The 26,925-nt window shown below is 40.1% G+C and overlaps 1 protein-coding gene across 1 annotated transcript; it reads left to right on the forward strand.

The window, feature by feature from the left end:
• Nucleotides 1-4,218: 4,218 nt before the first annotated feature.
• LOC148352879 (myosin light chain kinase, smooth muscle-like) lies at nt 4,219-25,220 on the forward strand. Its single transcript, XM_088353552.1, has 18 exons — nt 4,219-5,251; nt 8,083-8,199; nt 11,843-11,896; nt 13,720-13,767; nt 14,827-14,954; nt 15,016-15,172; nt 16,624-16,814; nt 17,007-17,121; nt 17,198-17,224; nt 17,657-17,747; nt 18,344-18,547; nt 19,132-19,349; nt 19,432-19,555; nt 19,661-19,813; nt 20,101-20,315; nt 21,184-21,306; nt 21,380-21,492; nt 24,553-25,220. The coding sequence occupies exons 1-18, from the start codon at nt 4,831-4,833 to the stop codon at nt 24,685-24,687; spliced, it is 2,634 nt and encodes an 877-aa protein (XP_088209678.1). The 5' UTR covers nt 4,219-4,830; the 3' UTR covers nt 24,688-25,220.
• Nucleotides 25,221-26,925: the final 1,705 nt, after the last annotated feature.

Consider the following 26,925-nt stretch of genomic DNA (forward strand, 5'->3'; position numbering starts at 1 on the left):
GTGGCCCATGGGCCACGAATTTGAGGGGCCCCAGTCTTAATATGAAATTTGAAAGTTGATAAATTATTAATTATTAACGTTTGAATGATTGAATAATTGATGGATAGATATTCACAATCCTATTATTTTTTTTATAATTTCTGTGTCAAAAATTAGCCTTGATAGTTTGAAGTATCTCCTTAATATAATTGTTGAATAAATCGTTGAATTCATTTAATAGGCTTGCTTGATTTTCATATTCTTAATATATTTTATAATTGTTTTGGATCTTATATTGTGTAGAAAATTAGGGTAGAACGTTTTATTGATTAATTGACTGATTGTCAAATGACTTATTTTTTAAAATATTTTGTCTCCATTTTTTGGGATCATATATTGTCTAGAAAATTACAATTTCTAGTTTGAGGCCGCGCTTTATTATTATTGTTTAATGTAAGTGAGTAAAGAATTTATTTATTATGAAGGATTTCTTAATGTTTCTTTAAAATAATGTTTTTGTATCTTATTTTGCGTAGAAAATTAGGGTTAATAGTTTGAGGCCCCTACTTAATATAAGAATGTAATGTCAATGAATTATGGATTTATTTATCATCGATCGTTTGATTGATTGGATCGTCATATTATACATCCGATGACCTCTTCTGGTCTGCAAACACCAGAGCGGTGGTAGGAAAGGCCCAGCAGCGACTCCATTTCCTGAGAGTGCTCAGGAAAAATCATCTGAAACAGCAGCTGCTGGTGTCCTTCTACAGAGCCACAGTGGAGAGCATTCTGACATACTGCATTACGGTGTGGCATGCTGGGTGCACGGCAGCAGACAGGAAAACACTTCAGAAGGTCATTAACACAGCTCAGAGAATCATTGGTTGCTCTCTGCCCAGTCTGAAGGACATTGCCTGCTCTCGCTACCTCAGCAGAGCAGGAAACATCATCGAGGACTCCTCCCACCCCGGCCACCACTTTGTTGACCTACTGCCCTCCGGCAGACACTACAGGTCACACAAAACAAAAACAAACAGACTCAGAGACAGTTTCTTCCCCAGAGCCATCACGACCCTTAACACACAGCACAAAAAACTGAAACTCTTGCAAACACACTACCTCATACAGATGTAAAATTGTATTCATGCATATGCTCACTTTGCACAATGTTGCCTATTTTTTCACTACCGCATATTGCACTAATATGATCCCAAAACTGTATGTAAACACCCAATGTAAATATCTTCTGCCTCTACATGCCCATACTTTCTCGTGTAAATATTGTGTAAATTATCTTTTTTTAATCCTTCCAGTAAAATGTGAACCTGGAGTGCCACGTCCAATTTCGTTGTCACAATATGTTCAACCCATTTTGTAACAATGATAATAAAGGTATATTCTATTCTATATTACATTTTAATAGTAAATGATCTGCATTTATAAAGCGATTTCAAGTCACGGAAGACCTCCCAAAGTGCTTTACAATGTACTCCACACTTACCCATTCACACACACACTCACACGCCGATAGCAGCGACGACCATGCAAGGCAACTACCTGCTTATCTGAGGGGTTCAGTGTCTTGCTTAAGGACACTTGGACACACTTATTATTCTTAATTTTTAGATCTTTTGTTTAGAAAATCAGGGTTGATCATTTAAAGTCCCGCCTTATAAGAAAATTGAATGTCAACAAATGATGGATTTGTTCATTTTCAATCAAATTAATCGATTGATTGATAGTCATGCTCATTTTAAATGGGTTTATTTTTATTTCGAGATTTTATTTTGTTTTGAAAATTAGAGTTGATGGTTTGTGGCCCCACCTTAATATCATTGTTTAATGTAAGTGAGTAAATAAATTATACATTTATGACGATTGATTGATTGAGTTTCTTATATTTTTCATTTTTGCAATGATTTCTTTTATCTTGTTTTTTGATGAAAATTAGAGTTGCAAGTTTGAGGCGCTTCCTTGAGATAAACGTTGAATGTATATAAATTATGGATTCCATTATTATCAATTGATTGATTGATTGATTGGTTTTCTTTCGTATTCATTCTTATTGATTTATTGTTATTTTTATTTATTTATTATTGATTTGTACATCTTATTTTGTGCAGACAATTAAAGTTGATAGTTAGCAGCCCCTCCCTAATACGAAAGGTAATAAATTAATCATTTATAAACTCATTTATTATCAATCAATTGATTGACTGGTGGGTTTTCATGTTACTTCTTAATATTTTTATAAATATTTTACTTTTTTTTTTTTAAACAAAAATGAGGGTTAATAGTTTGAGGCCCCTTTCTAATATAAAAGTAAAATGTCAATAAATTATGGATTTGTTTATGATTGATTGTTTTTAAAAATAAATGTTATTTTGTGTAGAAATAAGGGTGGATAGTTGAGGCCCCTCCTCAATACGAAAATTTATGATGGATTAGTTCATGATGGATTGATTTTTATATTACATTTATTGTTTTATTTGTTTTTTTATACTTTTTAAAAAATCTTATTTTGTGTAGTGTTAGGCGCCTCCTTAACATGAAAGTTGAACGTTAGTGAATTATTGATTCCTTTATTATTAGGATCTTATTTTGTTAGCAAAATTAAGGTTAATAGTTCGAGGCCACTCCTTAATATGAAAATTGAATATGAATAAAATATAGAATTATTTATGATTGATCGATCGATTTTCATATTACATTTTAATGTTTTTTAAAAATATTTTTAGATATCATTTTGTGTAGAAATAAGGGTTTATAGTTGAGGCCCCTCCTTAATATGAAAATTGAATGTTAGTCAATTATTGAATCATTGATTATCGTTGATGGATTGATAACTATTCTAAATAATTTTTCGGATCTTTTTTGTGTTAAAAATTAGGTTTGGTAGTTTAAGGCCTCGCCTTAATATTTTCATTTAATTAATAATGGATTTTTTTATTAATCAATTGATTTATTGATTTTCCTATTTTATAGTGCTTGTTTTGTGGAGAAAATTTGTGTTCAAGATTTAAGGCTCCTCCTTAATTCCAAATATTTTCGGTAAGCAAATTATAGAATAATCTATCACAAATCGATCGATTGACTTTTACATTCATTTATAATTCATTTTTTGTTTTTTAGATCTTATTTCATTTGGAATATAAAGGTTGATAGTTTGAGGCCCCTCCTTGATAAGAACATTTTATGTAAGTGCAGCCCAGGTGAATGGTGGATTATTTAGGGTTATTTATATTATTTCTACTCATTATTTTATAATCAAGGAGAATTATGGAGAAGAAGAGTAGAATGTTTTTATGTTGTGGAAAACCTGATTTGGCTCCTAGCTTTGGCGGACCCCTAGGAAATTGACTTTGAGACACTGTTGTCCAAATTACATTGGGAGGTCCAGTTTTCGGGACAAACAGAATAAGGACATTTTTGCAGATCTGTGCCAATCTAGAGCTTTTTTCGAGGTGGTTTTGGGCTGGCAGGATGATATGGCTCTGTTGTGATGCTTGGGGACCTCCCAAGTCCAAGTCTGTAATCATTGGCAGCCTACAGGAACTGCTCCAGCAGACCCCAAGGAAATAACCTATGAGACCCTGTTATCCAAACTACATTTTTTAGGACAAGCAGAATGAGGACATTTTTGCGGGTCCTTACCAGTCCAGACCTTTTGTTTCGAGGTTGTTTTGGGCTGGGAGGAGGATTAAGGGTCAGTTGTGATGCTTAGGGGCCTCCAAAGTCTTCAGTGGCAGCCTCCAAGAACTGATTGGACGTTAGGAAAGAACTCAGCCAATCAACTGTATCCTTGGCTGAGGAGGAAATGCTGCTGTCAACAAGACCCGAAGTCTAATCGCTCGTTTCTGAACTCTGGTCCGAGTTGGACTGAGACGAATTTTAGAGAGCTTCACAAACAGTACTGGTGGTTTTTTTCCCCTTTTTTCCCAGTTGAAATTCCCCAAAGTGTCTCTAATCTGGCCATCAATGGGTCTCTTCCTGTTTGCCTGCCATCCCTTCAGGCTTCTCCCAAGGTGCTTTGTGACCTAATAAATCCATCAAAGTCCGATTCGCTGGACACAGGTGCCCCTCGAACGACCATAACCACTTCCCGCTCCGAACAGAGTACCATGGGAACCGGCAAAGGCGATGGTAAGATGTCTCTACCGGTTTCAGGGCTCCATGACCTTATTTGGCCAAGGCGCTGACTTGATGTGATATAAGACCCCCCCACCACTCATATCCCTATTGCGGCCCCCTTCATCCCCTACCCCAACTTCAGGGGGCGGGGGCCTCGCTACTCTTCCAGATCAGGAGCTTCAAGCCAGCTGTTTATTCTCTCTGTGGCTCCATCCGCTGAGAAACAGGAGGAGAAGGCGGCGGTGGTGGCGGCAGGAAACTCGGTCCACGGGAATTACCTCAACCTAATCTAGATCAAGCAGAACAAATTGTAGAAAAAACTGAGCTGCTGACCCAGTGGCAGCAAAACGAGTAGGATAAAGGACTTTCTGGCAAATAGATAAAAGAAAGAGCAGAAGAAAAACTGGCAGAGCCCAAGTGAAGAATACCTGGACCACATCTAAACCAAGAAGAACTGGAAAAAGCATACCTGGCAGCCGTGACTAAGAGAGTCTACTGTGGCAACAGGCCAAGCAAACAGGGAAATCCTGGATAGGGGCCAGCAAGATCCAAATTTGGAGTACCAGAACCTCAAATTCACCACCTAGACCAGGACCGAAGACTTGAAGAAAGAGGAGCAGCAGCACTAGGAGGTCAAAAAGTCCAGAAGTTCGCAATTCCCCGTCCACCAGGTGGAAAGCACCCGGACCGGAGGCGGGGAGTCTGCGTCTCACCACCATGGATTTTAAGGCCAACTTGAAGGGGGTCAAGTCCAAAATCGAGGACGAGCGCAAGGCCTCCAGCAGCGCCCCTGCACAGGTGGACTTCCGTGCCGTGTTGGGCAAAAAGACGGGCGGCGGCGCCAGCAAAGCTGCCGGACCGGTCCAGAAGAACGCCAACCCCACCCCTCCAGGCGACAAGAAGCCGGCCGGCGGCGTGGACAAGAATGGGGACAGCGGCCAGGTGGTGAAAGACTGCGTGAAGGATGACAGTGGCCCCACGCCAAACTTTGTGGAGAAGCTGAAAGACGTGACAGTGGTAGATGGGCAACGCCTGCACCTGCAGTGCCGCCTGGAGGCCGCCTGCGATGTCACTGCCAGCTGGACGCTGGATGGGAAACTGGTCAAGGCCTCCAAGTTCATTGTACTCAAGAACCAAGGTAAGGAAACAGAAACCATAAACACCTACGAGACAAACTAGCCAAACGAAATGCACATTCTTCATAGTAAGTAAATTAGCATCTAGCTATTAGCCACATAAACAAAAAACAGGATCACCTACTAGCGGCTAGTAACTAGCCAAACCAAATAGACATTCTTCTTAATTTGTAAATTAAAATCATGCAATTAGCCACATGAACATAAACCACAAACACCTACTGGACAAAATCCATATCCCACTTACTTAGTAAAATTGCATCATGCTATTTGCCACGTAAACATAATCAACAAACACTTACTAAATCCACATTCAACTTACTTAGTAAATTAGTATAACGCTCTAAGTCACATAAACATAAATTGCAAACGCCTACTACTTGTTCTGCTTAGTGAGAAAATTAGCATCATGCTATTATGCACATAGACATAGTTTACAAGCACACACTAGCTAAATAAAATCCACATTCAACTTAGTTTTAAATTAGAACCATGGTATCAGCCACATAAATATAAACCACAAAGAGATACTGGAAAAACTGGCTAAACAAAATTCACATTCCACTTAATGAGTGAATTAGCATCTCGCTGTTAGCCACGTAAACATAAACAACGATCACCTATTTGTTAACTGAAATCACACAAACGGAAGTCAACATTCCGCTTCGTTAGTAAATTAGCCACGTAAACAGAACACCTACTAGCCAAACTACATCCACATTCCATGGAGTAAAATGCTATTAGCATGTCTTTCAGTCATTAAGTAGTTTATTATGTGGTTGGAATTTAATTCAATGCGGAAATCCAAATTTCACTGGGTAAGTATATTATCACCATGCCATTAGCCATGCTAATATGAATCCACTTAGCTATTAAATTGGCAATATGCTATTAGCATGTGTTTCAGTCACCAGGTAGTTGTTTATGTGGTTGAAATTTAATTTGGAAATCTGCCTTTCACTAAGATAGCAAATTAGCTATAAGCCACATAAACATAAACTACAACCACCTAACTAGCTAAAAGAAATAATGCTAACATAAGTCGACTTAGCTAATAAGCTTGCACCATATTAGTTTATTTCGTGATCACTTTGTAGTTAGTATATTAGCATCATACTATTAGCCACATTAACATAAACCACAAACGCCTACCAGCTAAAAGAAATCATGCTAACATAAATCCACTTAGCTAAAATACTACCATCATATTAGTATATTTCGCGAACACTTTGTATTTAGCAAATTAACATCATGCTTTTAGCATATTTTTCAGTCACTATGTCGTCGGTTTTCGGCAAGGAGTGTAATTTATATTCGTAAATCCACATTTCAATTTGTTAGCAAATTTGCGTCATGCTATTAGTATGTCTTTTGGTCTGTATGTAGTTAGCAAATAAGCATCATGCTAGTATCAAATCTTTCAGTCACTATGTAGATGTTATGTGGATGGAATTTACTTTGGAAATCCAAATTTCAATTCGTCAGCAAATTAGCATAATTCTATTAGCATATGTTTTATTAACAATGTAATTAGCAAGTTAGCATAATGTTATTTGTGGAAGGAGTTTACTTTATATTCGTAAATCCACATTTCAATTTGTTAGCAAATTTGCATCATGCTATCAGTATGTCTTTTGGTCTTTATGTAGTTAGCAAATAAGCTAGTATCATATCTTTCAGTCACTATGTAGTTGGTTATGTTGGTGGAATTTTGTTTCATTTGTAAATTCACATTTCACGTAGTGAGCAAATAAGCATCATGCTATTAGCATGTCTTTCAGTCACTATTTAATTGCTTATGAGGATATAATTTAATTTGAAAATCTACATTTCACTTTGATTGCAGATTAGTATCATGCTATTAGCCAAGTAAACATAAGCCACAACCCATACTAGCTAAAAGAAATCATGCTAACATAAGTCCATTTAGTTAATAAACTGGCACCATAATATTAGTATATTTCACGATCACTTTGTAGTTAGCAAATTAGCATAATGCCATTAACCACATAAACATAAACCACAACCACCTACTCGCTAAAAGAAATCCTGCTAACATAAATCCACTTAGCTAAAATACTTGCATCATGATATTCGTATATTTCGCGAACAATTTGTAGTTAGCAAATTAGCATCATGCTATTAGCATGTGTTTCAGTCATTGTAGTTGGTTTTGTGGAAAGAGTTTAATTTATATTTGTAAATCCACATTTCAATTTGTTAGCAAACTAGCACATTGCGATTAGTATCTCTTTCAGTCACTATGTAGATGGTTATGTGGATGTAGTTTACTTTGGAAATGCACATTTCAATTCGTCAGCAAATTAGCATCATTCTATTAGCATAGCTTTTAATGACTATGTAGTTAGCACAGTAGCTTCATTTTATCAGCATATCTTTCAGTTACTATGTAGTCGGTTATGTGGATATGTGGAAGGAGTTTAATTTTTATGCGTGAAGCCACATTTCAATTAAATTGCAAATTAGCATCATGCTATTAGCATATCTTTCGGTCACTGTGGAGTTAGCAAATTAGCATCATGCGTATTATGACTTTGTCACTATGTAGTTGGTTATGTGGAAGGAATTTAAATTGAAATCCACATTTTAAATGTTAGCTAATTAGCATCACGCAATAAGCATATCTTTAAGTCGCTGTTGAGTTAGCAAATTAGCATCATGCAATTTATGACTTTTAGTGACTATGTAGTTGGTTACGTGGAGGGATTTTATTTTTTTATTGGGAAATTCACATTTAATTTAGTTAGCAATTTAGCACCATGCTATTAGCATGTCTTTCTCTCTGGTGACGTTTGTTTTTTCATGGCGTCAGACGGCGTATGCTCGCTTAGCATCGACAAGGCGCTACCTGAAGACGAAGGCGAGTACAAGTGCAAAGTGGAGAACTCGGCGGGCCGGGCCGAATGTTCCTGTCTGGTTCTGGTGGACGGTAAGAAAAATAGCCCAGAACAACTTGATGCTCCCAACTCAAATTTTTTGCTCTCAAGTCAGGACGAGTGTTAGGCCCGTTACAAAGTAATTTGTTAAAGTTACTCACTACTTCTTCACTGAGTTAGCAACTGAAATGCTCGCAGGGGGAGTAACTATTTCCGTTTTTTTTTTAAATAAATTGTATGTCAAAAAAATTGAAATTTTCCAAGTCAGTTGAATAGAAAAGAACAGATAGGTTCTATAAAATATTGGAATATTTATTGCACTTCACCAGCAACATATTCATCCTAAACTTGAAGTGCAACAAAAAGAAACAGTAAACAATAATAAAATGACAATTATTATCAAACAATATAAAGTGAGTTTAACAAATTAAATCTACCTCTCACAACCTGAGACAACTGGTCAAGTAGACATATGCTACTGTACTTCAACTATTTTGTTCACAACAAAGGACAACTGTAAAACATTGTAAAGTAAGTTTCACTCTACAGAATAAATCACATTCTTTTGTCAGACAACTGCTACTGATGGTTGGTTGGTTGTATCCTTTAACCACACAGGTCGAAGGGACACCATTTCCAGTAATGTATCTTGGGCAAGTACAGCCTGGTGGCGCCCATCCCTCTCCAGGCAAACATGTGTTTCCACCCAGTCATATGCAACTGTGTTTGAAGTATTTTTACACAACAAAAATAAACAGTTTAAAAATATAAAGTGCGTTTAACACTGCAGTTTTAAATAAATAATTCAAACTCCTACAACCTGAGACAACTGGTCAAGTAGAAATAGGTAACCGCACTTCAAATGTATTGTTCACGACAAAAGTCAACAGTAAAACAATATAAAGTGACTATCCAATCTCTCTCTTACTCCCTCACCTCTCTTCCCCTGTCTCGATCGCCTCTCTCTATATCTATGATAGCTGACAAAACTTCTGTCAGTAAGGAGAGAGCAGCACTTTTGACACAATTATAAGAAAGAAGTTTCCTTCAATATAGATATTAATTATTGTGAATTTAATAGCGCTCTTACTCAGAATATTACGGTAGGACGTTCTCCATTGTGTGACGTCTCCACCCAGCGTATTTTAATGCAGCGCTCCAAAGCGTAACAGCTACGAAAAACTGGTAAGCATCCAGACTTGTATAGGCTTTTATATCAGCACGGGTGTATGGGGATACTCCACTTAGGATAAAGTGTTACAGATAGTGTGAAGTGAAGTCAGGAAAAACTGGAAGATTCGGTTAAAAGTTTTGTAATATGTCAGGGGGAAGACTAAATGGGTCGGTACATAGTTATTGGTTTGACTAGTCATTGCCAATGGTGTTGAGTTGTCTACAGTTTACATACCTCGACCACTGTTAACTACGGTTTACTACCGTCCGTCATGGAGTCGTCGCGTGGTTAGTTGTTCCCAATACTGGTCAAGACAACTTTTGAAATCACGCTAGCCTTAAGTGGAGGTCCTACTGGAACGCGTTTTGAAGGATTTAAATGATTGTCTTCGGTAGCTAGAAATAGCAAATAACATGCTGCTCTTAACTCAAATCTTTGCTCTCAAGTCAATCCAAACTCTCAGGCTTTCGAGTCCCATTGAATCACATTTAGAAGGATTTGATTGTTTTGGCAGATCCACGTAGGCAGAACTCTATTTTGGGTTCGACTTATTTGAGAGGCAGTGTTTTATCTAGCACTTTTAACTCTTTTTTTGCTCTCAAGTCAAAGCAGTTAAAGTTATGCTTACCTCTAGTGCAGGGGGCCTTAAACTTGCAGCTGGAGGCAAATTGCGGACCTCGGGTTCAAAGTTTGAGGCCCCGTCTTAACATGTTACAAAGGACAGTTTTTGCTGTTTAATACCGAAAACACGTGAATACAAACTATGGAGACTCAAAGTGACCAAAACTCCACTTTGTTACTGTTTAAAGAAAGAAAAAAAAGTGGATAAAAATGAGAAAGCAAGAAAAAAAAAGAAAAGAGAGAAGGAAAAAGCAAGAAAAAAGAAGAAAAAGAAGAAGGGGGAAAAGAAACCAGGAGGAAGGGAAAAATGAAAGAGAAAGAAAGACAAACAAGAAGACAAAAAGAAAAAAAGCAAGAAAAGGATAAAATAAGCGAAAAGGGTAGAAAAAGGAAAGATGAAAAGAAAAAGGAACATATGCAAAAAAAAACAATAAAAAGAAAAAAAAACTGCTTTTTGGGGGCACCCATAGCAGCAAGATGGCTGACAAATGTGTGAGCCTCTAGTCTAAAATAGTCAGAAATTTATCAACCTATATGTAATTAGGAAATGATATTTTGTTAAATTTGCTAATCATTCAAAACAATATTATTTTTATGGATTATATTTTTTACCACAAGGGGGCACTGAATAATACACGCAGTCCGTTTAAGTGCATTTCACACTCACAATTCCTTTATTCCTGATTGATTTTCAGAAAACGTTTTGAAGGATTTTGTTTTTGCACTTTTTCTAGTTCAACTTATATGAAAATAACCATACTTCTGCTGGCACTCTTAACTTAATTTTTTTGCTCTCAAGTCAAAACAAAGAGTGTAAGTCATGCTTGCCTTGCTAGTCGTGCTTAAATCAACATCAAATCGTAATGCGTTTTTAAAGTCATGCTAAGTGGACATCTACGTGGATGGCGTTTTGGAGGTGTTTGTATGTTTGTGTATCTTCGCAGATTGTGCTAAGCTAGCTCTCTTTTTCAAGTTTAACTTGTCTAGAAAAAAGGAGCCTTTCAGCTGGCACTCTTAACTCAAATATTTGTTTTCAAATCAAGAAAACCGTTGGTTACGCTAGTCCTAAGTGGAGGTCCAATCGGACATTTTGAACCATTTTATATGGGCTCTCTTTGTGTTCAACTTTTTTGAAAATAGTAATACGTTAACTGGTGCTCTTAACTCAAATGTTTACTCTCAAGTCAAGACAAGCTATTAGTGACGCTAGTCCTAAGTGGACATCCAATCGAATTGGGCGTCCAATCGAACATTTTGATGTATTTTATAAGGGGCCCTTTTTGCGTTTAACGTTTTTCAAAATAATAATGCTTCATCTGGTGCTCTTAACTCAAATGTTTACTCCCAAGTCAAGACAAGCTATTAGTGACGCTAGTCCTAAGTGGACATCCAATCGAATTGGGCGTCCAATCGAACATTTTGATGTATTTTATAAGGGGGCCTCTTTGGTTTCAACGTTTTTCAAAATAATTATGCTTCATCTGGTGCTCTTAACTCAAATGTTTACTCTCAAGTCAAGACAAGCCATTGGTTATGCTAGTCCTAAGTGGACGGCCAATCAAATTGGATGTCCAGTTGAACATTTTGATGTATTTTATAAGGGGCCCTCTTTGGGTTCAATGTTTTTCAAAATATTAATGCTTCATCTGGTGCTCTTAACTCAAATCTTTACTCTCAAGTCAAGACAAGCCATTTAGTTACGCTAGTCGTAAGTGAACATTTTGGTGTATTGTATTAGGGGCCCTCTTTGGGTTCAACGTTTTTCAAAATATGAATGCTTTATCTGGTGCTCTTAACTCGAATTTGTGCTCTCAAGTCAAGATGAACCGTTCTACAGCCTTAAGTGGACGTTTTGAATCTGTTCCAGTGTTTTGAAGGATTTTATTTGTTTGTGTTGGCAGATCCTCTGGAAAAGTCTCCGGCGGACACAAAGTCCAACAAGAAGACGTCTGAGAGTAAGTCAAGCGAAAGACAGTTTGCTAGCTAGCGTGTCAGGGGCCTTCCTTAGCTTAAACTTAGACTCGAGGAAGGCCTCTCTCTCTCTCTCTCTCTCTCTCTCTCTCTCTTTCGCCCACTCCAGTCTTTTTTGTCCCAAGAAGGACATGCTGGCTGCAAACACACACACACATAATTATGTCCAGTCCGTCTCACAAAATAATTGGATGCTTCTGCTCCGGATTTCGGCGTTTACAATAGAGTAGGTTTGTTCTCAAGACACGTTTCTTATTATCCCACCAGAAAACTTTTTCCGGAGAACTTTTGCCTTCTTTGTTGTCGTTTTTTTCCCTTTAGATCGGAAAAAAACAACAAGTGCAACAAAATCAATTCATCCCAGGGGTCACATGGTAGAAAAAAAACCTAGAACGGACTTCAAAAAGAAAAACAAGAGAAAGGGAGAGAGAGAAAGAGAGAGAGACAGAGAGAAAGACAAAGAAAGAAAGAAAAGAACAAAAAAAGAAGAAAAAACCCAAAAGAAAAGAAAGAACAGACTGAGAGAACATGAGATATGGATGGAGAGAGTAAAAATAACAAAAACAAAGGAAAAAAGGAGACAAAGAAAGTGAAAGAAGACAAGGACAAAGAACTTGAGGAAAAGGAAGAATACAAAATGAAAGAACAAAACATCTAAGGTCTTGGGAACCTCCTGTGTGGGTTCAAATCCAGCTACCGGACTTCCTGTGCGGAGTTTGTATGTTCTCCCCGTGCGTGCGTGGGTTTCCTCCGGGCACTCCGGTTTCCTCCCACATTCCAAAGACATGCATTTCAGGTTGATTGGTCGGTCCAAATTGTCCTTAGTTGTGAATGAGCGAGTGAGTTGTCTGTCCCTGTGTGCCCTGCGATTGGCTGGCAACCAGTTCAGGGTGTCCCCTGCCCACTGCCCGAAGATTGCTGGGATGGGCTCCAGCACCCCCGCGACCCTACTGAAGATAAGCGGTGCAGCTAATGAGATGAGAGAACAAAACAGAGGAAGAGAGAGAGGAGCAGAGAAGGAGAAAAATCAAGAAGGAAAAAGTTAGAAATAGAGAACAAGAGGGAGGAAAATGAAAAAAAAACAAGAAAAAGAAAAAAAAGACAACAAGAGCGGGAGAAACGAAAGAAAAAGAGAGAAAAAAACAAGTTAAAAAAAGAAATAGCGAGAAAGAGAGAGGCAGAAACAAGAAAAGGAGGGAGAAATGATACAATACAGAGTGAAAGAAAGAGGAAGAGCGACGAGAGAAAGAGATGGAAATGGATACAGAAAGGGAGACGAAAGGAAAAAAGAAAGTGAAAGAGAGAATGTAACAAAGAGAAAGAAAGGTAAAAAGAGAAAACGTGAGGGGGAAAAAAGGAAGAAAAGAGCAAGAAGACAGAGGTGAGAGAATGAGAGTAAGAAAGAAACTCAAAGAGAAAGAAAAAGAGAATAAAGAGAAAGAAAGTAAGAGGAAAAAATTCTGCTGGAGTTACTTTGAGAGCAACGCCTGTCTTTGGCGACTGGAGATATTTCAAACTGGAACTCATTTTTCTCTTGTGCTTTTCTCGGCATCGTCTCGTGGGCTGGATTAAAACCACTCGTGGGCCTAATCCAGCCCACGCGGCGGATGTTTTATACCAGAGTTCGATGGAGACGTCCTCGAGTTCTTCTTTTTCTTTTGGTCCCAATTTCGGAAAATCGTTTGTCAAACAGTCCGTCTCGGAAACTTCTCTGAAATCTGAAATCGAGACGGAAGCGAGACATATACGGCCAAAAAAGGGCAAAAGTATTTTTTCCAAACCCGACATTGACACTGCGTGTTTTCAGGTGAAGCTCGGATCAAGAAGCCCCCGGCCAAGACGCCCCCCAAGCAAGGTGAGCCAACCCCCTTCATTCTTCTGCAATACTACCCCGGGATACAACGTGAGGTGGGAACATTTGTCGTATAGCGGGGGAAACAAACCCCCCAAAAAACATTCAAGTAACAAAATATTTTATACTAGTTATCAAATACTGTGCGCCAATAGAGCAGCACTCACATTGAGAAGCAAAACCAATTTTTGGAACCTACCACAAAATCTTCAATGTCATGCTGGACTGGGAGAGTGGAATGTCTTTCTAGGAAACATGCAGCGTCAACAAAACCAAAAGTGCTGAGTCAGCTCTTTTTTGCATGTTCGACGTAAGTCAACCCTTCTAATTGTCTGCAAGACATAGTGATAACATAAAATGTTGTTCTGGCCTAGATGCGTGGAATGTCTATCTTGGGAAACAAATACCAAAACCAAATGTGCTTTTTATGACATAATTCACAGCTAAGGTAACTTACTTGACAGTGTGTAAAAGATGGTGTTGATATTCAATGTCGTGCTGGTCTGGGAGATTGGAATGTCTTTCTAGGAAACATATGCAGCGTCAACAAAACCAAAAGTGCCGAGTCAGCTTTTTTTGGCATGTTCGACATGTAAGTCAACCCTTCTAACTGTCTGCATGACATAGTGTCGACATTAAATGTTGTTCCGGCCTAGAAGCGTGGAATGTCTTTTTGGGGAAAAAAAGCTTAGTCAACAAAACCAAATGTGCTTTTTATGACATTTTTTCACAGCTAAGGTAACCTACCTGACTGTGTGTAAAAGATGGTGTTGATATTCAATGTTGTGCTGGTCTGGAAGAATAGAATGTCTTGCTGGAAATAAATACTGAGGCCATATAGAATGATGTGGCTGGCCACATTTGGCCCGGGAGCCATGAGTTTGACACAGGTCATAAGGTGGGGTCGTCGTATCCTGGGTAAAAACTGTATTTATGATACTTTGCCGCCATTTCTTCACACTTAGCCAAAGTCCAGACAAAATCCAGTTAGGGCAAACCCTCACAAAAAGGTTCAGAGGTCCTGACTCCTCAGAAATACCCAAATACTGGTCCTGTTTGCAGCGCTGCCCCCCCACATCCTTCAGTTCCCAGAGGACATGAAAATCCTGGCGGGTCAGAAGGTGGAGATCCTCTGCAAGTTCTCTGGAGCTCCGCCCATCAACTGCACCTGGCTCAAGTTTCGAAAACCGGTAAGACCCGCTAAAGCCGGTTCAGTTTTCGACCGCGTTGACGACCCGGTTCTGGTTCCAGATCCAGGAGGGGACGGCGGACACGTCCATCCAAAGTAGTGACAGCAGCAGCTTGCTAACTATCGCTAGCGGACAGCAGGAGCACTGCGGATGCTACACTATCGAGCTGAGGAACCAGTACGGACTCCGGCAGGCCGCGCTTAACCTCACCATTGTCGGTGAGGCCTTTAGCATTAGTTTGTTAGCATGACACTCTTCATTAGCCACAAGTGGTGGGACATTAGCCTTAGCATGTTGCCGAGACACGCTTTTTTTGGCACCTGATTGGTGGGACATTAGCATGTTAAAATTACACTTTATTTGGCACCGGGTGGATATTAGCATGTCACTCTTTCTTTGGCATATGATTTGTAAGTTATTAGCATGTTAGCATGACACTCTTCATTTTCTACATGATTGGTGGGACGATGGCATTAGCATGTAAGCATAACACTGTTAATTCGCTAAGTTGGGATCAGGTGTCAAATTGGTGGGACATTAGCATGGTAGCATTGCATCTTCATTTGTCACGTTGCGTCAGGTGCAACATTGGTGGGACATTAGCATTAGTATGTTATCACAATACCCTTCATTTGCCACATTTAGTGTAACATTGATGCAACATTAGCATTAGCATGTTAGCATGACTCCCTCTGCCACGTTGGGGTCAGGTGGCACAGAAGCATACGCATGTTAGCATGACACTGCTCATTTGCCACGTTGGGGTCAGGCGTGACATTGGTGTGGCATTTCAATATTAGCATGACACTCTTCATTTGCCACAGTGGAATCAGGTGTGACGATGGTAAGATATTAGCATTAGCATGTTAGCATGACTGTTTATTTGGCATGTTTGGGTCAGGTTCGACATTAGTGGTCTGTTAGCATTAACAGGTTAGCATGACACTCTTTATTTGCCACAGTGGGGTCAAGTGTGAAATTGGTGGGACATTACCATTAGCATGTTAGCATGACACTGTTCATTTGGCACGCTTGGGTCAGGCGTGACATTGGTGGGACATTTGGACCAAGTTTAATGTACATTAGTTTGCCATTGATGTGACGTTTGCATTAGCATTCCAAATTGTCATAATTATGTTAAGTAGGCAAGCACAGTGTTAGAATTATTTCAGGGAGCCATCAGGGCTCGTCATTTTCTATCTTGCAGGTAAGCATTAGCATCTTTGCAATTTAGCAACCTAGCAATAGAGTTGCATTAGCATTGACACCAGGAAGGTAACTACCAATGAATTAGAAACTTTGGTCTAATCTCCACGTGTGTCCTACTTGAATCCCAATGTTAGAATGATAGCATTGGCGCATTAAAGCTCAGTGTTAAAATGGTAAATTAAGTTGAGGTGGTCAGTTAGGTCAGAGAGGATTGACATACCTTTGTTTAGGGAATCACCAAGGGAGTCCGTATGCCTTTTAAGGCAACCCCTGAGCGAGGTGCCTCAGGCTCTGGGTGACCCCAGTCAGAGCACACAAGTCGAAGAAAAGACATGTCCATATTTTGGAAAAACATCCTGACCTACTCGGTGGAACCACAGCAACTTCTCTAGCTGATTCCTTGAGAAGTCAAGCGGTACCTTATGACCTTTCCTTGTCAAACATGTTCTTCGTCCCACAGACAAACCGGACCCGCCTGCAAAGGTTCCCGCACTCTCCGACGTGAGACGTTCCAGTTTAACGCTGTCTTGGTACGGTCCCACTTACGATGGCGGGAGTGCCGTCCAGACCTACCATCTGGAGATGCACAACTCTGTGGACCAGAAGTGGACGCCGCTTGTGTCTTGCAACAGCACGTCCTATAACGTCCAAGTGTGTCCATCTACATGTCTCAGACCTTATCTTTGAACATGCTCATATCTTAGACTTAGTTTTTATGGTTGACAATCAGATTCTTCTGTTCCCACGTTATTCCAGTTAGTTGGAACTTTGAGGTTAAGTGTTTTATGATTTAGTCCACGCTGTCCAAGTCTCCTGTCTTAGTATCAGTCCCTCCACTTCCAGGACCTCCTGCCAGAGCGCCAGTACAAGTTCAGAATCCGAGCGGAGAACATCTACGGCATCAGTGACCCAAGCGCAGAGTCCGATGAGGTCACTGTGGGCCTGGTGGACGAGAACGGTGCGCACACATGCTCTAAACCGAATCTATAGAACCAGATCTAATACTGATACACTTTGTTTTATTCCTTTGACAGAGAACCAAGAGGAGGAGGAAGAGGACGGTACAGATATACTTTGTTTGCATCCACACCAAAGCAGTTAAATTGGTATCGAATGAACTGGTGGTTATTTTCAGAAATGGACCTGTATCGTATATTAGACTCCTCTTCCTTAAATCGTGAATGTTGGTAAATTGACCTAGGTGCACGAAGGTCTGAAATGTTCTCTAATGACGTTCAAACTTTATAGTAAATATTTCGTCATAAGGCAACATGGCTCAATTCCCAACCAAGAAGTTAGCTGTCTGAGCCTAGTCCACAATTTTGGCCATGTTCGAGCAAGATCCTGAACCCCAAATTGCTCCTGATAGTCCGGCATATAGCCCAAGCACTACTTTACCAGAAACTTGAAGTTCCACATTTACAAATCTATGTTACATTCCCATGTGAGACTTAATTGATTCTGTTGACTCATATGGTCTTGTCTTGCGGCAGACTCGGAAAAGGAGCCGGACTACAGGCAGGTGACCATCCGGACAGACGTGAAGGTGAAAGAGCTCTACGACGTGGAGGAGAGGCTAGGAACGTAAGCGACTTTGAGGACTTATAATCGCTGAGATGTTGTGATCCTGATGGATGACTTGAGGCATTATGGAAGCCGCCTCAAAGCAAAAACAAAGTAAAAGAAGCTTAGTGGTCTAAAACACACAGGAACAGATTCAAACTCCCTACAAAAACCACAATCTGTTTGTTTGCATCAGAACCAGAGTCAAGAGAAAATGTAAAAGACCAGGCGGCAAAGTGATTGACTGGTTAGCACATTTGGCTGACAGCTTAGGTCCTAAAAGTTGGAGACTCCTAAACTTAAGGAGTTACCGAGATACCAAGTTTGCATGTTTTCCCCAGTGCCTGAGTGGGTTTTCTGCGGCCACTCCGGTTTCCTTGGGAGGTCGATCAGCAAGTTCAAATTGTCTCTGAGAATGAGTGTGTGAGAAAAGGAATGGTTGGTCGGGCGGGGGCAGGCGCCAGCCACTCGAAGACCCAAATGAGGACAGACAACTGGATAATGAATGAGTTTAGGACCCTTTTATGCAGAAGTGGGTCTATAGGATTTGGCAGATCTGACCTTTGGCAGGTTGGAACCAGTTCAAGGTTTTGGTGACACGGATGTTGGTTTGGCAGGGGCAAGTTCGGTCAAGTCTTCAAGCTGGTGGAGAAGGCCACCAAAAAGGTGTGGGCCGGCAAGTTCATAAAGGCATACTCGGTCAAGGACAAAGACAACGTTCGGCATGAGATTGGCATCATGAACAGCTTGCATCATCCCAAATTAGTTCAGTGCGTGGACGCCTTTGAGGGGAAGTCCGACATTGTGGTGGTGCTGGAAATGTAAGTGTGCACTTTAAGGACTTTTCTCAGGACAACTGTCCCTATCTTCACTTTGAGTACTCTTTCCTTGTATGTTCATCTCTCTCTCTCTCTTTCTCTCTCTGTTAGTCACTCATTTCTAGAGGCTAATGTCCTGCTCACAGCTGTTGGCACTTGTCTTGAGTTGTCTCTACCCTTTATTAGTATTTTTTTCTTTTGTTCCTTGCTAGTTCATTGTCTTCCATATCCACCTTTGCCTGCCTTTCCGGATCACGAGTACCGCATGATCAACTTTGACTGTTGCCTTTGCTGTATGGATTGCTGGAATAATGACCCCTTGGCTGCATCTTAAACAACCCAACTTCCCATGTACTGAACACTGCCCAGATAAAATACAACCGTTTACGGCACTAGTGTTTCGACACTTTTCTTGCGCACCACCCGGAGTAGGTTCCTAACAATATTTCATGACTAGTTTTAAGTTCTTAAAAGGTGTGTTAACTGTGACTTGATTGGGGCAAGATCAAAAGACTCAGTACTTGAGTGGACCTGGAACCGTTGCCGGTTTCGACTCTTCTGTGTGACGGCCTTCCTGTGCCAATCAGGATCTCCGGCGGTGAGCTGTTCGAACGCATCATCGATGAAGACTTTGAGTTGTCTGAGCGCGAGGTGATCAAGTACATGCTTCAAATCGTCGACGGGGTGGGCTTCATCCACAAGCAGGGAATCGTACACCTGGACCTCAAGCCCGAGAACATCATGTGTGTCAACAAGACTGGTAGCAAGATCAAACTCATTGACTTCGGCCTAGCCAGGCGCCTAGGTGAGCTTAGAGGCCCAGAGACTTGAGGTTCTCACTAATGAAGGCTCCCAACGTGACTCATCCTGTTGTCGGTCTGTCACAGAAAATGCCGGAACCCTCAAAGTTTTGTTTGGAACGCCAGAGTTCGTAGCACCTGAAGTCATTAACTACGAAGCCATCAGCTACCCAACTGACATGTGGAGCATCGGCGTCATCTGTTACATTCTGTGAGTATTACAAATCTGAAGTCAGCCAGGAGTTCCTCCCAATAATCGGGACTCCTTCATTTCCACGTTGTAAACCAACTTATGTTTATGTTTTGTCCCTACCAGGCTGAGCGGTCTGTCGCCGTTCATGGGTGACAACGACAACGAGACCTTGGCCAATGTGACTTCGGCCACTTGGGATTTTGAGGACGAGGCCTTCGACGAGATCTCAGACGATGCCAAGGACTTCATCACCAGGCTGCTCAAGAAGGACATGAAGTCAGCTTTCAGTCCCGAAGTGCACTTTGGCGTCGGTCTTGAGCTGGCTTGTCAGTCAGATTGGTTTCCGTCACGGGCGGTGCGGTTTTAATCAGGGGTGGGGGGGGTGCCCCAAGCGATCGGGGGCTACTTAAGCACGCGTATGTGTAGTTGAACGGGATCTGACCCCAGAAATCAAACCACTTGGTACTTGTTTTTTGTTACATTTTCGGTGCTTGAGAAATGTGGTCAGGAAAAGGAAGTCCATGGATTCAAGAGTTTGACCATCTGCATCTATGTGTTTGCAGAGCCCGCCTGAGCTGTCCCCAGTGCCTGGAGCACCCTTGGCTCAAGCAAGACACGAACACAATGAAGGCAAAGAAGCTCTCCAAGGAGAGAATGAAGAAGTACATCCTAAGGAGGAAGTGGCAGAAGACGGGCCACGCCATCAAAGCCATCGGCAGACTATCCTCCATGGCCATGATGGCAGGGGTACATGCCAAGAGGGGCTCGCCAACTGAAGGTACCCGTCCCAAATGTTTCCCCAGGGAACCTTCCCATGTTTCAGTTTCACAACGGAATCCAAGGCTGCTAAACCCGTGAAAAGATGCTTAGGTATGATTTCCGATAGTGATAGGAAGAGGAGCTGGAATCAGGCACTTTCCTTGGACTCAGATCACGTATCATCTGTTTTCTTATTCAGTAACTCTGAAGTGATCCCAGTTTAGTTGAATGATGAGACTAGGCTTTTGGCTCTAAACAATGACATTAAAGATTTTTTGGGGAGTTTCCAACTATAGTTTTCAACCGCAATTTCTGTTTCAAATTGGGATTTTAAAGCATGTTGGAGTTTCAGACTAAGGTTTGGGCGCCATATTAGGATAAGGGCTAGGGTTTAGGCCCTAAACCAGGGTTTTTCAGCGTTTTTAGAGTTTCAAACTGGGCTGTCAACTTACTGTTTTGCCTTCAAAATTACAAGTTAAAAGTGTTTGTTGGGTTTTCCAACTAGAATTTAAAACTAAAGATTTGGGCGCCATATTAAGGATAGGGTCAGGGGTTAGTCCAAGGGTAAAAGGTAGGGTTTTGACGCAGAATTAGGGTTTGAAAGCATTTTGGGGGTTTGAACTAGGCATTTGGCTTTAAATGAGTGCTTTAAAACGTTTATTTGTTTTAAATAAGGGTTCACACCAGGGTTTCCTCTTTAAATGAGGGTTTTAAAGTGATTTTCGTATTTTGAGCTAAGGTTTCAAACCAAGTTTTGGCTTTATAAAACAAATTAAAGCTGTTTTCAGGTTTCCTGTTAAGGTTGCATAGTTTTTGTTTATAGTTCTTATTTTAATTAAATCAAGTCTTGATTGAGCTTGTGATCTCCACCTAAAACTGGTTTACAGAGGACAACCAGTTCCTGGAGTGCCTGGAGCTGAGAAGCGAGTGCAAGCCCAGTTTTAGCACAGTCATCCAAGACGTGGAAGTGGTGGAGGGCAGTGCTGCCCGATTTGACTGCAAGATCGAAGGTACCGCTCCCCTTAAGCCAGGTCCCCCCAAGCCCAGACCACAACACTCCCACTTTGAACCCTACCCCGGCAGGCTACCCGGACCCTGAGGTGGTCTGGTACAAGGACGAGCAGCCCATCAAGGAGACCCGACACTTCCAGATCGACTACGACGAGGATGGCAACTGCAGCTTGGTCATTTCCGAGGTACACCCGATACTGCCGGGAGGGGATTTGGGGGGTGGAGTCTGCAATGTCCCCCAAGCAACTAGGGTTTGGGCTTCAAATTAGGCTTTTAAAGTACCGTATTTTCCGCACTATAAGGCGCACCTAAAAGTCTTAATTTTTTTCAAAAGCTGACCATGCGCCTTATAATACAGTGCGTCTTATTTATGGATCTACATTAAATCACAAGGTCTCGCAACTTACGCAACAGCCGCCGACTCGATTTTCCCCCGAACGTGGAGTAGTCCGCGGTGTATGCTGGGATTTATATACCGGCGTTTCATTGGCTAACCAATGTGTGAATCATCATTTGAATCGATCACTATTGGCTGAAGTTATTCAGAGCCTCGGATTGGCTAGAGGGCCAAAACAAACCCTGCAATTGGCCGAAAAAGATGTGTCAATCATCCGTTAAATCGATCGCTATTGGCTGAAGTTATTCGGAGCCTCGGATTGGCTAGATGGCCAAAACAAACCCTGCAATCGGCCGAGTTTAGCAATGGCGTAGCAAGCTTGCTTAAGTACGCCATAAAGAAACATGTTTCATTAGTCTGTATTTGTAAATATTCTACTCTCCTGGATTTACTTCACTCACGGTTGTAAGAAGACCATGATTGCGTATCATTATTGAACGTGAGAACTTAGGTGAGTTATGCGGCTTTATATTTTCCCGGTATCTTGTTTTAGAACGATCTTGATGTTGCTGTGATGAGTTGAGTGAATTAAACTCAATTCCAAGTGTTTATTGTCATATGCACAGTAAAGTTGCGAGCGAAAAAGAAAATAGAAACTAAGGAATGTTTGGCATTTCTTGAATCCCAAGACTTTGACCTTCCGAATGATATTTGAAATGATGCATTTGAGTGACATCGTACGGACACAGCATCCGCACGTGTCTACGACACGTATTTGCTTCTTTGCAAGCTTTGGGAACGTTAAGGGGGTAATCAGTTGGACTGAATCATCTAGATAGATAGATAGATAGATAGATAGATAGATAGATAGATAGATAGATAGATAGATAGATAGATAGATAGATAGATAGATAGATAGATAGATAGATAGATAGATAGATAGATAGATAGATAGATAGATAGATAGATAGATAGATACTTTGTTCATCCCCGAAGGGAAATTCACATTTCCAGCAGCATCCCTGAGCTGAGAACAATAGAGAACAATCGAAAATAACACGGGAGCTGCTGGAGTGGCTGCCATTCGTGACGGCGCCGGAAGAAAAGATTCAATTTGAATCATGTACAAACAAACAAACAATTGAATCAAGTACAAACAAACAAACAAACAAAATATTCATCTGACTGTTTTGTCGACGTTCCCATTGTAGCGCCTTATAATCCGATGCGCCTTATCTATGGAAGATATAGGACCAAAAACTATTTTTTGGGGGTGCGCCCTATAACCCGGTGCGCCCTATAGTGCGGAAAATACGGTATTCTGGGGTTCCAAATTAGGGTTTCAATTTTCTTATCGGGGTTTTAAAACGTTTATAGGGTCTCCGATTAGGGCTTCATCTTCAAATTAGGGTTTTAAAGAGTTAATAGTGTTCCAACTAAGGTTTTGGCTTAAAGTTAAGGTTTTAAAGTGTTAAAAGGGTTCCCAACTATTATAAGAACTGTGTATGTTATTCAGCACCTACTAATGGTAAGAAAAAGGCATACATTAAAAAACAGTGTTGATTTAAATAATCATCAAAAGTATTAGGGTTTTGGCTTCATATCAGAGTTCCAATGCGTTTTTACGGTTTCTAACTACAATTCTGGCTCTGAATTAGGGTTTTAAAGCATTATTCAGGTTCCCAACCAAAGGTTTTCTAGCTAAGGTTTTGGTTCTAAGTTATGGTTTGAAAATATTTTAAATAAAGGGACAGTGTGCATCATTGGTAAAAAAAAACAAAAAAAAACGGCATTGATAAAAAAAAATATTGGTTTGAAAAATAAGCAAAAGTGGTAGGGTTTTGGCTTCATATCAGGGTTTTAGAGCGTTTTTACAATCTGTAATTAGGGTTTGGGCTTCATATTAGGGTTACTGCTTCAAAATACTGTTTTAAAGCGTTACTAGGGTTTTGCTTTTAAATTCAAATTAGGGCTAAAAGCATTTTTACATTTTCTTACTAGGATTTTGGCTCCAAATAATGGGTTAAAACGTGTTTAGGGTTTCTGCTTCAAACTAGGGTTTTAAAGAGGCAATCGGGTTTTGGCTTGAAATTAGGATTATAAGCATTTTTACGGTTCCAAACTAGGGTTTTGGCTCTAAATTATAGTAGTAAAGCATAAATAGGGTTCTAAACTAAGGTGTTGGATTCATATTAAGATTTAAAAGCGCTTTTAGGTTTTTAAACGAGGGATTTTGGCTCTAAATTATGGTTTTAAAGCATTAATAGGGTTCCAAACTAAGGTGTTGCCTTCATACTAAGGTTTTATAGGGTTAATAGGGTTTTGCTTTTCAAACTTAGGTGTTGGTTTCATATTAGGGTTTTTTCCCCATTTTTAGGGTTTCTGCTTCATATTAGGGTTTTAAAGCATTTTGGGGGTTTCGGCTCAAAATTATGGTTTCACGCATTAATAGGGTTCCCAAATTGTGTATTGGCTTCATAGTAGGGTTTTTAAGTGTTTTTAGGTTTGCAATAATGGTTTGGGCTTCAAACGAGAGTTTTAAACCGTCAATATCTTTTTGGCTTAAGATAAGGGTCTTGTATCCAAATTATGGTTTTTACATGTTTTTAAGGTTCCCAAATAATACTTTGGCTTTAAATTAAGGTTAAGAGGTTTTTTTTTATTCCAAATTAGGGTTTTAAGCTAGGTTTTCAGCTTCTAAACGGGGTTTTAGGGCATTTTTAGGGTTTCCAATTTGGGTTTAAACTTCAAACTAGGGCTGTAAAGCATGTCTAATGTTTTAAAATAATGTGGCAGCTTCATTTTACAGTTTATAAATGTTTTTAGTGTTTCCTGAATTGATTACAAAAACGAGTGAAGAAGTACCTTTTGGGGAAACCTAGAAATGTACTTTTTTTCCCCCTGGCAGGTGTCCGGCGATGATGACGCTAAATACACGGTGAAAGCCGTCAACAGTTTGGGGGAAGCGACCTGCACCGCCGAGCTATTGGTGGAGGTAATGGCGGGCGGCGAGGAGGAGGAGGAAGAGGAAGAAGAAGAATAAATTCAACTCCTTCTCAGAATCTGCAGGAAGGAACGGGCCACAGACCAAAAGTGGCGTCCTCCTACTTCCGGTTTGGAGTACGGGAAGAAGATTCACTCAAAATTTAGTCAATGACACAATCTAGATGTTAAACAAAGAACTATTTAAGCCAATGACGGACGGACTTTCAGTGGCCCCGCCCCTTCGGTTATTTATACATATTCATGCACAGAGAGCCCTGCCCCTTCGATTATTTATACGTATACATGCACAGAGTGCCTTGAAGCCACGCCTACATCAACGTGGCCCCCCCTTCACTGTCTTGGAGCTTGTTTGCGGTGCACACTTTGCTTTTTTCCTTCTTTTTTGATCCCTCAAAAGTCCCGTTTTCGTCTTGATAGCACAAAACACGTTTTTTTTTTTTTAAATTGGATTTTGTGCACACTGCGGTGAATGTAGATTGGCTGGTGTTAGTGACGTCACCGACGTGCTTGTATGACGCTTTTGACACAAGTTGCATTGGGGCACCAAGATAATAAAGGTTGCACAAGAAAGCCGGGCTCAGCCTTTGTGTTTTGGGGCACCTAAACTGTTTTGCAGAGGGAAGAAAAGGTACTGTACCAATTCATGGTTTAATACGTGGTCATATTATTACATACTGCAATCAAAATTAATTTGAACAAAAGTTGGCAATTCATTGAACATCGGATAAGACTATAGACATTCCACATTTACTTATACTGAAAGAACACTCTTACTTAGTTAAAAGTGTTGGATAAGAAATCAAAAGTTTGGTATATCTATGTATTTATTTGTTTTATTTCTATTTCAGTTTGATGACGGGTCATCTACTCTAATAACAATTGAAAGCTTAGTATTAGTCGAAAAATTAAAATGTATGCGCACTTTTAGGGTTTTAGAATCAACATAAATCTGTTTTTGTGTCAGAAATTGAAGTCACACAATAATACACTTCAAATTTCAATGACAATTCAAATGAATGACAAGAAGGTTCAAATAAGCAGATAAAACACAACTTTTCCGATGTTTTCCAATTCTGGGAATCCCAAATCCAATCGCTGGTTTCTCAAAGTTCCTAAGTTTACATTCAGGATCAAGAAAATGATCCAATTCCTACTACGACCTTAATGTGAAGCTTTATGATTAATCATATGATTAATCAGATCCTTGGTTCTTGGTCGGGGGTAGCTCGCCACTTGAATCACCTTAATTTTCAATCATCTAAGGAATCGAGGAATTTTACCAAAGAGGGGCGGCAGGGGATCTTGGGGGACTGGCTTTTAAACAAGACCAACGAAAGAAATACAATGTATTTCTTTCAAGCATGAACTTTGACAATGTCGAGCAGTCTGCAGTTATGTGTCAAGAAACGTCGACTACTCGTGGACTAAGCTAGTTGCAATAACTTGTGCATTTACGCAGAACATATACAAGTCAAGTAATAATGTAAAAATATCAATGTAAATGGTCTGCATTTATATAGCACTTTTCAAGTCAATGCAGACCTCCCAAAGCGCTTTACAATGTGCTCCACACTTTCCCTTTTACACACACTAACCAACCAATAGCAGTGTCAGCCATGCAAGGCAACCACCTGCTATCAGAGGCATCAGGGATTCAGTGTCTTGCCCAAGGACATATAAACAGACAAATATAAAAAGGAGATCTTAAAAGCTTTTATTATCTGTTACCATGAGCAATGTGTTCTTAATGGACCAGAGCAACCTTTTGACACATCAAACAGAACGAGAAAAAAACTCACCAAAATTCGCCTGCTTCGGGTTTTTGGTCCTTGGAGAATCACACCGTCACCAGTGGAAACAATGAAGAAAAGGAGCGATTTGTTTTTTTCAATTCCAAGCAATGTCATGCTAATCGTAGGTCCTGTCTGTCTTTTACGTTCTGATGTGCAAGTTCTGCCCGGAGTGAGCAATAATAAAAGACTGGCTACCAGCACTTGTTATGTTTATGATGTCTTTTATTAATTTCTAACTTGCTTTTCCAAGGGGGTTTAGTTTACCGAAAGTTTAATCAATATGGAGGATGGAAACGGAAAATGTTGGTACACAGAGGTAATGATCTTGGTTTAGCTGTTGTATCTTTGAAAGTTCCACTATCATTTTGATCAAAAACATTTTTCGACAATGGAAACATGTTGCTTCACATTCATCATCCTAGTGCGCAATTTTGATTCTAAAATTTAAGTTATTTGTAAATGTGTTATTTGATGTAAAGACA

This window comes from Urocampus carinirostris, chromosome 14 (genome assembly GCF_059441175.1).
Source record: "Urocampus carinirostris isolate Australia breed hairy pipefish chromosome 14, RoL_Ucar_1.0, whole genome shotgun sequence".
NCBI classification, from domain to species: Eukaryota; Metazoa; Chordata; class Actinopteri; order Syngnathiformes; family Syngnathidae; genus Urocampus; species Urocampus carinirostris.